At 41.4% G+C, this 13,535-nt stretch overlaps 1 protein-coding gene across 1 annotated transcript; it reads left to right on the forward strand.

Annotated features, from left to right (window-relative positions):
• Positions 1-9,152: 9,152 nt before the first annotated feature.
• On the forward strand, positions 9,153-12,526 carry LOC135384453 (uncharacterized). The gene is made up of 3 exons (XM_064613654.1): positions 9,153-9,795; positions 10,244-11,063; positions 12,489-12,526. Exons 1-3 carry the CDS (start codon positions 9,373-9,375, stop codon positions 12,524-12,526), a joined length of 1,281 nt encoding a protein of 426 aa, XP_064469724.1. The 5' UTR covers positions 9,153-9,372.
• Positions 12,527-13,535: the final 1,009 nt, after the last annotated feature.

Below are 13,535 nucleotides of genomic sequence, written 5' to 3' on the forward strand. Positions count from 1 at the left end.
AAAATGAACTTCACCCCATTGCACGCTCCTAGCCAACAACCAGCTCTAATAATATCTGCACTGATTTGTTGAAGACGGGAGGCGTACGCCCGTTTTGTGACAGTTATGAACGTTTCGAGCGCAATAGGGAAGATGAGTCGATTATTCCAACAATACGCAACTTCTAATTAATCAATTTCTTATTAAGTGAATAGCATAAGCATAAGAAGCATCACAATCAACAGCTAGCATTAATAGAGTGCCAAACCTGCAACTCCTAGCCACCACGTAAACAACAGAAACGCGTCGACGAACCCGTTTAAAAAAAAATCAACACGCTCGCGTGCGGTACCGCGTTAACGTGTCGGCCGCCGAATCGCCTTCGGTACGGGGTTGGGGAAACGTGGCCCGGCGTGTTGCCGAAACGTCTTCGGGGACGCGGGAGACCCTTTCTTCGAGTTTGTAGTAAATTTCGTTCGAAAAATATTCGTAACTTTTAATATCCACGACATAGAGAATTCGCATTACGTTATAGTGTATACAGAAAATATCAATCCATTCGATTAAATTCTCAACTTTATTTTCAGAGGAAGGGTGGGGAGGTTCATCGCCAGAGGCGATACTCTACCCCATTGCTGGTGGGGATGTGGGGAATAAAATAATGAGCCGCTTCACAATAACGATCGAAGTCCGACGGTGTCCAGAAATGTCAAAAGAGCGTTTAGCGCAGATCGTTGCTGGGCTGGATTGGGCCAGGGACCAAGCAATTTCGCTAGGAAGAAGGGACAAGAGTCCAGCTGACTAAGAGACTCGGAGAGTGCGGTTCGGGAAGGTTGGTAGTGGGGGCAATGAAGAAGAAAGTGCTCCAGATCCTCAAGAGCACCACAATGGCAGCAGGTGGGAGAGTCAACTTGTCTCATGCGGTAACGTCACTGAGCTGTAAAGGCCACACCGAGGCGCATTCGGTGGATTAATGCAGCATCTTGACGAGAGGTGTTTCGTGGCATGCGTGCTTTAAATAATGTACATACGTACCTCACCCACCTTTCACCCGAAAAGTGCGTCGAGCTCCCTTTAGTGTGGAGTTTGCGTTTTACCACGTTATGAGCTAAAAAATTGATGTATGGCCTTAAAGTAAAATTCTCTATTTCATTTCATTTCATTTTATTACCCTCAAGCGCAATTGCATTACAGAGGGGAGTGAGGCAAAATAATACACGAAACTACACATATAAGAAATAGTAGGAAATAACAATACTATAACAAAGAAAAACATTATAACAACAGGAGCTGAGAGACTGCTTTACGAAATGAATCTGGGTTAGTTATCTGAACTATGTTACGTGGAAGGTGGTTCCACTCAGTTGCCGTATGCGAGAAGAAAGAATGAAAGTAAGAATTAGTGTTACATGAAGGAATGTGAACTTTGCAACAATGATCATTCCGGGACGAGATGTAAAAGGGGCGAGTGATAAATTGTGTACTCAATTCGGTGTGCTGATAAATTTTATGAAAGAGACAGAGCCGAGATATTTTTCTGCGTATCTGAAGTGGCGGCAAACCCAGAGATTCTTTCATTGATGTGATGCTGCTAGTGCGATGGTAGTTTGATAGTATAAAACGTGTAGAATGGTTTTGTATCATTTCAATGGCAGAGGTTAGTGTGGATGAACTAGGATCCCAAATGGCTGATGCATATTCCAGTTTCGAACGAATTAAAGTCTTGTACATAGTTAGCTTAATATTGGCAGGGGCCTTTGAGAAATTACGCCGCAAATAACCTAGTGAACGGTAAGACTTACGAGTGACGTAGTCCACATGGCACCTCCAACTAAGGTCAGCGGTTATATGCACACCGAGGTACTTATAAGATTGAACAGTTGATAAGGTTGCGTTGTTTAGTACATACTTATGCGGAGTTGAATTAGTACGTGAGATTCGCATGACTTTGCATTTATTAGTGTTCCGAACCATCAGCCATTTGCTGCACCAATCGGAAACGCTCTTAAGGTCGGACTGTAGGAGGATGGTGTCAGAAGTGTCAGATATTTCCCGAAAGATGACGCAGTCGTCAGCGAATAACTGGATAGAGGACTTTATGCTGTTAGGCATGTCGTTAATAAATTAGAAAAAGAAGGGGACCAAGCACGGATCCCTGGGGTACACCAGATTGCACAGGTGTTAAGCTGGAGTGAAAGCCACATCGCGAGACAAACTGAGAGCGGTTGAGAAGAAAATATTCAGTCCAAGTTAATAGCTTGTTATCAATATTTAACATTTTGAGCTTAATTAGAAGAAGTTGGTGGTTAATTTTGTCAAATGCTTTAGCAAAGTCTAAAAAGATACAATCTGCTTGAGAACGACGGTCAAGGATGGCGTGTAAAGAATGAGTAAGTGAAAAAAGCTGTGTTTCACATGAGTATGACTTCCGAAATCCGTGTTTTGCAGGTGAAAACAATGAATTAGAGTCAAGAAAACTAGCAAGTTCAGAAAGTATTATGTGTTCTAATAACTTACATGTTATGCTTGTGAGGGAGATAGGCCGGTAGTTAATAGGATTAAACTTATCACCAGATTTGTAAAGTGGAACTACCTTCGCAATCTTCCAATCATCGGGTAGGGTTCCACGGTCCAATGACTGCTGAAACAGCATACTTAGAAAAATTGAGGAATAGTTTACCGTTTCTTTGAGGAATCTACTATTAACATTATCAAATCCAGAAGAGCATGATGACTTTAAACTGTTAATTACTTTTGCGACTCCAGATGGATTTACTGATATAGGTGACATTGGAAGGAAATTGAATGGTTCAACGGTTGGTGCAGACGAACAAGCGGCAGAGGAAAAATTGGACATAAACACTTCGTTCAACAGGGAAGCGCACCTTTCAGGTGGGATTGGAGCGCCATCGGCACTCACTAACGTTGCATCCTCTGCATTTTTGTTTGATACGATGTTCCAAAATTTTCTTGGATTATTAGAAATGATGTTAGGAAGTGTGGTATTTAGGAAATAGCTTTTTGCGTTTCTGACAGCTTCAGAATAAGCTTCTGCAGCAGCCTGATAAGCTTGCCATCTGACCGTGGTGCCATAACACTTTGCTGAGTGATACAAGCGTTTCTTTTTATTCGATAAACGCTTCAGAGCTGTGGTATACCATGGGGATTTAGGATCAGCTGGTACGACACTGGTAGGTATGTATTTTCGCGTAAGGTCTGTTATTGCGCGAGTGAAAATATCCCAATTAACTTGAACAGTACGCATCTCGAAATTCTCAACTAATACATCCAGTAATGAGCACACAATTGAGTAATGAGATACACAATTCACGATTTATGGCATCAAAATTAGCTTTCTTATAGTTAAATATAACTTTTCGTTTCTTGGATACACGGGCGACACTAACGTTAATATAGAAGTGCAGTGTATAGTGGTCACTCAAACCAGGTAGAAATGATATTGGGTTGATTTCCTCTGGGTTAGTTGTAAGAATAAGGTCGAGAATGTTGGCAGATCCCGTAGTAACTCGTGTGGGTTTAGTTACTACTTGAGTGAGATTAAATAACGCACAAAGATCAATAAAAGCTTGACATTGTGAGGAGACAGGTATACAATGTGGTTGTTCACTAGTCCAAACAATGGACGGGTAATTAAAATCGCCAAGCAATATTATTGGTGATGTTGGGAATCGTGCTTTGATGGTAGTGAGGGTGTCATATAAGTTCTCAATAAATAATATGTCATAATCCGGGGGACGATAACAAGCTCCGAAAATGTACTTTCTATTATTCATTGTGACACTGCACCACACACACTCAAACGTACTCTGAACACTGATATACGCCCTTATAAAAAAATTTATTGAGTGTCTGATTAAATGTCATTGAATTATCACATCACACTCATCAGACATTCTATTGATTTTCTCTAATGAGTTTATACTGAGTTTCAATAGAATATTGGCCACCGTGTGTCTGATTAGTTTTCACATCAAAATTTCTGTTGAGTTCGTGATGACTTTGAGCATGTTGAACCTAATGTATACCTAATGTGTTCCTTGTTGGTCCCTAATGAGAATCACCCTACGTACAGGGAGCCTGCCATGGCACGGCCTGGCGCAATTCGTAAGCACATGGAGAACAGCAGTGTAATACATTGCAGAAATATATTTACTTTATTTCACGCGATAACATTGACGATAAACTGTTCTTTATCTGTATTGTGCTGGTGTCAAAGTTACCGCACACATAACCTGTAAAGAGAAAAAAAAATCAAGCGTTCAATAACACTCGTGGCACTAAGAACATCACAGTATGCAATTAAAAAAGCATGCAGCAATGTGTAACAACTGGACCTTCCACAAAGCTGTATAAATCTTCAAAATGCTTGACCATCAGACACAAAGTGTTTGGGATGACACTCTAAAGCCAAACAGGTCCCACCACCCATCTGATAATAACTAATGTCACCTTTATGTAATTAGACTGAATAATCAAAGGAGCAGACGACAGACGTTGAGGATGTGGCAGAATTCTCTCTATGGAAACCAGAGAAAATGTCACTCTGACAAGAACGAATGCCAGTGTGGAGCCCAGAGACGTGAGGGAATGAAGTGAAGAGCGCTATAAGGCAGGGAGCATCAGTATGGAAGGTGGAGAATGATATAATGTTTCGGAGTGACGTCACATTGCTCTTATTGTCGCACAGCTCTGACCTTCCAAAACTCAGTTCCTCGACATCTAACAAACTTTTTACGGTGAAAGTTGGGCTTATTGAATTTTGAACTATGAGGAACATTATGGTGTTAGTCTAACAAATTTCTGGCGTTAACTGTCACTTTTGAAATAATTTTTGACACAGTGAGTTTGACACCCCATATGCACCCATCCTAATTTGCAACTTAATAATGCACTTCTTATATCAATCCAACATATCAGCTTGAGCAAACTCACAGCTCAATATGCTAATGATGTAGAATATACGAAGGAAATGCAAATGATCTAGTTACCATGATTCATGTGCATAGGACTGTTAATCCTCCTTTGCCCCCGCAAACACACAAGCAAAAATTTGCCTACATGAAACTTGAGATACAATACCCAACCCCATTGGCTCTCAATGTTATCTCATGTACAGGGTTCTGTGCTTTTATTGGAAAAATAAATTGGGGTATTGACCGCCGCATATATTACATTTAATGAAACGAGTAGTCTTGTATTCGTTTCGTTTTTTTTTTTTCATTTTTATGTTCCTCCCATGTGGCCTATTACCAATAAAGTGACGTGACACAAGGGATTCTTTTTTCATCAATTTTAAGGCTGCGCTGAGACACACTTGGAATTAGATTATTTTTTCATTCGCCAATAACTGCAGGGTAAACCGTGGGCACGACAGGAAAAACACATAAAAACATATTTCATGAAAGTATTTAAACACCAAAAAACACACTGAATCTGCCCAAAAATTTAAAACAAAAAGCGTGGAACCTAGACACTGTTACGTATAAAAGTTAGTTGCAGAGTAGCGTTGAAACAGATTGAGCATTTCTATCTCCTCATGTCAGACTCACAAATGATCGAAAGTATGTATGTATGTGTGTCGAACCCAGCAAAACGCTTACAAAACCCTTGCCTTGAACCACTGTTCTAAGGAATAAGATTCATGTTAGTACATACCAATGACGGCATTAACCCGCACTGGGTCGAGCGCCTCTTTCACTGGGGCATCCTTCTTGGCATTGCTGCCCCTGCCAAACAGGGACCTATCCCTGAGTTCCTCAGGGCTGAAAATATTGCGAAGCAAGTTCCTTGCAAACTTCGCAGGTGCTCCCCTGCAGTGTGCGTGGAGGCGGCTCAGGACGGCTTTTTCTACAAGAACACCTCCACCAATGTTCACCTGCATAAATAAGAATACTTATACAATGTGCTCAAAATTAAGCTTCCAGGATTTTTTAAAAATAGGTACATAATTTTTTTAGACCGAACTGACCGTGATATAGTATACGCTGACAGGCGCTACGAGGGCATGAGCAATGGCCTAAGGGGATGTCCTAATTAACTTTTTAATTATGAAAGCTACAAGATGGCCCAATTGGGACATCTGATTGCTTTGGCCCGAAACCACTGCAGTGTTCAGAACGAAAAACTGTCCCTCATGTCATTAAAAAAACACGAAATGAAAGGACACCACTTTTCCCTTCATTTTGTTCATTGCATGCTTTGACATACCGTATTTACTTCACCCCAATGTGTGATGGGGGAGGAGCACACGACCGCCTCATTAAAAGAAAAGGAAAAATGCAGCCCCAGACAAATTCAGTTCTGGTAGTACCATCCTTCTATAACTCCTCTCCTTAACACTACTGACTGAACACACATATTCACATTCATGCACATACAAGTCCTATCACATAAGCTTCCAGAACCTCTTTTTAGCTTTGTCTGTGCAGTTGCCACTGCCTCTGTTGAGGTCATTTTCCAAAATTATACTACCTGCAACATCCCTATTATGTACCAATAATGCTGCATTACTTTAATTAGCCTTATTGCATTGCAAGGTTATCCAAACAGGATGGGAATATCAGAGGTAGAACTTCTGGTGCATGGTTGCTCCAGGCACATGTGCATAGATGAGGATGCAAACTACTCATCTTTTATGTAGGCAGAGGAACCTGCACTTAACCAGCTGGCCACAATCTATTTTTAGTTTTATGTGCATAAAACCTGTTTTTGAAATAGCCCTAGCAACTGTGATTATAGAGCACAATATCAAATTATCCTAAGGAGCTCCAATGAAAGCTGCTTTACCTTTTCCGCCTCCACGCTGCTGGACGCTTCCATCTTGGAGACTATCTTTCTTAACTTCCTCACCATTGAGTATGAGTCTAGAAAAGGTAAAGTAGGATAAGAAACCAACCAACTGTCACAGTGTGACAACTCTGAACATATATTTGTTTGGCACTGGTCAAAATGGTCACTGGGGGGGGGGGGGAGTCTTGGATTCTGTTACCCATGTTAAGACAGGAATAACATATCGAGAAACACAAAGCTGGGACTTGGACGAAGAAGCTAACACAAATAAGGAATTGAGAAACAAATTACTAACGATAACTGTTGACCCTACGTGTAAAACTCTGGATTCCACAGCCATCGCTGATAGCAATATGCAATCCATTCAAACTTATGCGTCTCTCAACATCAATTGTTACCACCGTGTGTAACACTCAATTTAGGCAACTGCTTACATAACGTACCCTTTGAGTTTTTTCTGTGCATGTATGTCATATTGTAATCTATGGGTGACCCTGAACGACAGCTCATTCAATGAGGGGCCCGTGACTACTAAAAGATCAGGAACTACATGACTGCTATCGCCATAAATACAGCGGTTTGCCTAACATTCACTAAATGACACAATGGCATATGCTGCAACAACGTCAGCTTTTGTAGTGTAGTGCAAAAGATTATGAGTGGCAGCACCCAAATACCCAGATATCATATTATCAACCATGTCCATCTTGTACACTATATTTACACTTCTGTGGAATCTTTGCCAATGCCCATTTACCTTATCACGGTTTGCTCCACAAATTTACATAGCATACCACAAAAATCAGATTAATCACGTGCTTTTGTTTACATTCATCAACCACAGGCAGGGTTGCAGAATGAATTTAATAACAGGACACTTCAGCTTCAATAAACAGGAAAACCTTACCATAGTTGTTCTCAGATATTTCCAAACGTTTCTCTAAGGTGTTGACCTTGTCCTCCAGTTCTGCTACTCGCTGTTCAGCAGGGCAACCACATCCACCTGTGACCTGCAGAAACGGCTTCTAATCAGCATAATCAAATAAATGGTGCAGACGCAGTGGTCGAAGAATTTCATAACTGAAAAGGACTAAATTCAGACATGAGACGACACAATCTCAGCTTGTCAGTGTGTCGTTTTCTGGTTTGCCCACACCTAGACTTTTTCAGGTACAGAATTAGTAAATAATTTAAGCTACATCTAGCTTTAAGCCACAACAAAATAGTATCAACTGCATTTGCAATTACATTTCCAAGTAAATATGGAACAATGCAGCTATGACACACTCATCGCAAATGAGAAGACCTTGAGACTATATGACTAGATGAGATAGCAGGTAAGAATTAAGAGTAAGGTTTTTAATGAAGAATACGACAAAGATGGCCTTTTTGATCTTCTGGCGTCTAAAATGCACGAATTTTCGCTCGCAGTCTAGCAAACAAGCCCGTTTGATGCGTACGTCAACTACTGTAGTTTATTACAAAAATATAAAAAATTAGCCATCCAATACCAATCACTTTTATTGGGCAGCGGCACTTACAATCCAACTGCACTAAAAGTAATTTAGTTATTATGAATAATGTCCATAACTGCTTGAAGCCGTCAGTGAACCCACGTGACAAATATAGCGTGAAGTGAAACACCCGCTACTTCTGGAAGTCATGCAGCAGAGAGATTAGTATACCTTGTGTCTCTTTGTGGCCAGTTCCTCCGCTGGAAGCACCTCTTCAATGCGGGAGGACTGATGGCGGCCATTTCTGGCCAATTTTGTTCGTTTTCGTTCCATGGCCTTTTCCGTGCCTGTAATACCGTCACAACAGGGAACATAAAAATTAGTTCCAGCAGTCTAACAAGGTGGTACATAAGTATACTGGGTTCAACACTTACCACAATCCAACAGCTCGGCTAACGCGGGCGGCTCCCCTGTCTTCCAGTTCACTTCCAGCATCGTATGCCGCAGTTCTGTGATTGCTCCTTCTTCACTGAGGAGACGCACTCCTACCTTTGTGTCCACTAGTGTACGGACGGGGTACACATCCCAAGAAGGCTCTGTTGTCCAACACACAAGTATATGCGTCATTCTGTTGATGTGATGTGAACAAACCGGAATGACGGAATAGCGTGGTCTATGGCGCCTTGTTTTGAAAGTCTGACAGACAACATGGCTAGGCTTGGATTCGTGCTTGTGTTGACCTAAAAATTGGCAGAGCCGCCTTGTGGCAATACTTATATTTTAGGCGGAATCTGAAACTGAACCATTTACTTTGACAACAAAGCATTTTTTTATATTTGTTGCGGTGCAGGATTAAATAATGAACACTGACCAATCAGCCCTCTCCTCTAGTAATAGGCTATAGCGCTGCAGCCTCAAGTCAATCCACTTGGTGCAAGCTTCAGTGCAAGACGTCCATCCGTTTCGTTCAATCTTAATAATGCAGCACAGAACGACAGCAAGTTCAGAACGACACATATATTTGTGTGTTGGATGACAGAGCCGTCCTGGGATGTGCACCCCGTCCGCACACTCTTGCTTCTTGGTCTCGTTTTGACTTCGTTCTTCCACATATGCCTCAGTAGGAGACATGGAGCCGAAAAAGAAGTATGGTCGATATCTCTGGGACCTCACGTGCAACGTGCCGGCCCGTTCTCGACATCGATTAAAAGAAAAAAGCGCCGCTTCTAATGGAAATCCGCCATCTCCACCGCGGAACATAGACACTGAGCACGACATACAGGGGTGCTCTAATTTCACAGCTGAAGCGTTCCCTACGAATCCAGTGTACAATACTGCTGACGAGGAAATGCCCATAAACTCTGAACCAGGTCCGGGGCGTAGTGAAAGCATCCCTGATCCCGATTGTGACGATTCCGATGCCGAGGAGGAATTAATACGCTCTCCAGCCGGCAGCGGGTGGAACAGCCCACACAGCTACAGTTGCCCTAACTCTTCAGATAACTCTACCTCTGATGGTGCAGATGTTCTACCAGATAAATACTCTGACCTGGTAAGACATTACTGATGCTTTTGTTTGACAGTTACTAACTTCAATGGTGGGAGTAGTTAAAAACCTAGTATTTTTATATCTGTCTTAACTTTAAATAATTTAACCTCACAACAAAAGAAAAAAAAGAAAGAAAACAAATGCAGTTCCCTTTTGATATAAGTATACATGTTGATATTCAATCCGAACAGTTTGTCTCTGAAAACTTTATTATTGGCGTATTTGAAATAAACCTACCTCTCATCACAAAGTTGCATAGTTCATCAGAACTGACTTGTTCTCCATCAACCCGTATCACCTTTCTTTTGTACTTCCCTACCAACTTGCTGGCAGTTTTAGGCAGTAAAAGTCCACTAGACACTAAAAGTCCCGTAACCTGTATGCAAATATGCATTTGCATGAAAATCTGTACTTGTTATTGACACTGTGTTTTTTTATTTTCCATGTATAGGGTCAAGTGCTCTATTCTGGCTCACGGATCACAAAGGCAGAAAGTATGCTTCTGATTCTGGGTCACATTCTACGTCATGAAGATTCAAAAGAGGCTACGGAAAGCCTTCTAAAGCTGGTTGAAGCCCATTTGCCACGAGGAACAGAGTTTCCAACTACCAAGTACACTTTCTTCAAACATTTTGGCAACACCGATGTCAAGAGGAGCAGACATTTCTATTGTAGCAGCTGCTACTCTCACATTGGAACACTAGAAGAAGTGACTGATGTGCTGTGCAAGAAATGCAAAACTGAGCTTCAAGTACAGGATCTTGTGAAGTCATCATCCTATTTCTTTTTCCTGGATATAGCTGCACAGATATGCGACATTTTGAAAGTGACTGATCTCATGCCTGTTCAAACATCTGTCTCATACGACATAACAAATATCACCAATAGCATTGGTTACAGGAAGCTACCCATTGGACCAGATGATGTCAGTTTGACTTTCAATACCGACGGTGTACCACTTTTCGAAAGTAGTGGCGTGGGGATTTGGCCCCTTCTGGCTCAAATCAATGAGCTACCATATAAAGACAGGGCCAAGAAACTACTTCTTGTTGGGCTATGGTTTGGCCCTAGAAAGCCACCAATGAACACTTTTTTGCTACCATTTGTACAAACGATGAACACACTTTCTGCAGCTGGTGTGACATGGGAAGATTCCAATGGCCACAGGAGGACCACAAAGGTTTTCCCTGGACCGTGCACAGTAGACAGTGTGGCACGATGTGAACTTATGGGCATGACTCAATTCAATGGAAAACGTGGCTGTAACTGGTGTGAGTTGCCAGGTGAAGTCATTGCCAAAGGGAATCGACATTGTAGAGTTTACCCCGTCCCATCATCTGTACCAAAACTACGTGCACATGAGTCATTCCTTAAGCATGCCCACAAAGCCAGAACAAAACCGAAGAATGTAAGTTGTGGAGTGAAAGGAACAAGCGTCCTCACACTCCTGACTTACTTCACGTTTTGTTCCGGCTTTGTAGTTGATTACATGCATGCCGTTTGCTCCGGCTTTGTGAAAGCTACGACACTTTTTTGGATGAAGTCAAAAACTTGTCGTAGCTTTCGTATACGTCATAACCTTGACACGGTTGATAAGCTGCTGCTGAGTCTATGTCCTGTTTGGGAGATGTCACGACTGCCGAGATCTCTCAAAGACATCCAGTACTGGAAGTCGTCTGAATGGCGAAATTGGTTGCTTTTTTATTCACCACACGTGTTACAGGGTTACATCCCACCGAAATACTACGACCACTGGATGTCATTTGTTGAGATGATGCATTATCTGTTAGGCCCCTGCGTCTCTCTTGAAAACTTAAGTAGGATCAAGGTTGACATGCTAAACTTTCTGAAGGGCTACGAGGAGCTATATGGTAGAAAACATATGACCTATAACTCTCACTTACTACTGCACCTTGTTGATACCGTAAAAGAGTGGGGACCCTTGTGGGCATATTCAATGTTTTCATTTGAATCTATGAATGGTTCACTTGGAAAACTGGTGAAAGGGACTAGGTACACCGAAAGGCAAATTATTGAGAAATTTTGCCTCATCCAAGCCCTTCCAAGACTTTGGAATGCTTCCCAAAAAAGTAACAAGGATCTTAAAGAAGTATTCAGAGGCCTGTACAAAGGATATTATTTGAAACGAAAATTTGTACAAAATGGTGGTGTTATTTTCTATGGTAAGGGTGTAAATAGATCAAATGGCATTCATTACAAAAAGATGAGTTTTGGTGTATTTACCATATGTACCGCCGAGCTTGACAGGTCACGAAGGGTAAATTCTTTTGTTGAAAATGATGGTGTTTATGGTCGTGTACAAAGCATCATTGCCACTTGCCCACATGGACATGTAGCGTGCACATGTATTCGCGATGTTGTTCTCTATGTGGAAGTATATCAAGTATGTCGTAGTGTGCTGTCCACTTTCCACAGCAGTGGACTTAATTTTGTCGAGGTTAAGAGCACCACTGAAAACAGATGTATCACCATGAGAGGTATGAACAAATGCCTTGCGCTGCTGTGTGGCTCACTCACATGTCTGTGCGTATTAAATGACAAGCATGTGTTAGAAATAACATCAGAGAGTACTCAGTCTTTCATGCCACATACAGGGGTTGGACCAAATTATGGAAACAGACATGAAATCACACAGACTTTGTCGCTGTACTATATGAAACAATTTTTTTGCATAGGGATTCCCTCTGAGGCCCCCAGTCAGTGCTTTTTTTAGACTGTTGTGGCATTTTTTCCCAAAGGATATATACGCTCACTTTACTTCTTAGAGGAAAACAGAAGGAAGCTGTTCCTTGGATTTCTTTTCAAAGCTGATAATGGTGGCTGCGTAATGTTTACATCACGTGACGTGCTGGCTGTAAGGGGAATTTTGTTTACCCCTTGTTTTGTATACCCCTTGTAGTAGTTTATGTCAGCTCTAGCATTCTTTTTCATGATGAGAGATTTCGCAAATCCAACTTCCCGATGACTGTTAAATTTGTAATGATATTGTCGTCATTTCTGTCGAAATGCATTGTGTTGGTGTGTATTAAGTGCAGCTATCAACTCTCATGCAGTGGCTTTGCATGAAAACAACTCCTTAGAACCAAATTGACATCATCACCGTACCTACAGTTATTGTTGCTGTCCCTCTTTGTCGACACACTGCTACCCCGAATCCCAATGTATTACCCCATACAGTTGTTTTCTACAGAGCATCACGAACATTGCAGTCCCGCTCAGAGATTATTCGCACAAAACAAACTCCAGATCGTCGTCCATTTTGGGGGTCTGCCAGATCTCGCATCGCCACATGTTTTAGGACTTCCGTATGCTTTGAGCGAGGACGAAATACACATAATAAGAAGAAACAGCAGTGTTTTAAGTACTGACTGAAGTAGTTATTGCTGATTGCCCTCTGAAATCTTCACGTGTTTCCACCATTTTCTCTAACCCCTGTACTTTCCTTCTGAGGATAACTATAAAGGACAGCGTGACAAGTAAACCAGCACCATTTAATGCACGTTGTCTCCTTTTTTCTGAGAGTTTGATTGAATACAGTAAACCCCATATCGAGTCATTTTCGAATTCATGATCATTAACCGACAAGTTTCTGTATATCTGTATGTGTATGCTGTATGTTACATGTATATTGTATATATATATATATATATATATATGTATATATCAAATGTTTATTTGTGTGCAGTTCCCATTATTATTCTTAATATAGTATGTATGTGTTG

The sequence above is a fragment of the Ornithodoros turicata genome, chromosome 2 (genome assembly GCF_037126465.1).
Source record: "Ornithodoros turicata isolate Travis chromosome 2, ASM3712646v1, whole genome shotgun sequence".
NCBI classification, from domain to species: domain Eukaryota; kingdom Metazoa; phylum Arthropoda; class Arachnida; order Ixodida; family Argasidae; genus Ornithodoros; species Ornithodoros turicata.

What these genes read in the sequence shown, in the direction of transcription:
- LOC135384453 (XM_064613654.1), top strand. Translation starts at nt 9,373, where the DNA reads ATGGAGCCGAAAAAGAAGTATGGTCGATATCTCTGGGACCTCACGTGC. An exon ending in CAGATAAATACTCTGACCTG is followed by an intron (nt 9,796 to 10,243) that starts GTAAGACATTAC and finishes TTCCATGTATAG; the next exon opens with GGTCAAGTGCTCTATTCTGG. An exon ending in AAAACGTGGCTGTAACTGGT is followed by an intron (nt 11,064 to 12,488) that starts GTGAGTTGCCAG and finishes TTTTTTGCATAG; the next exon opens with GGATTCCCTCTGAGGCCCCC.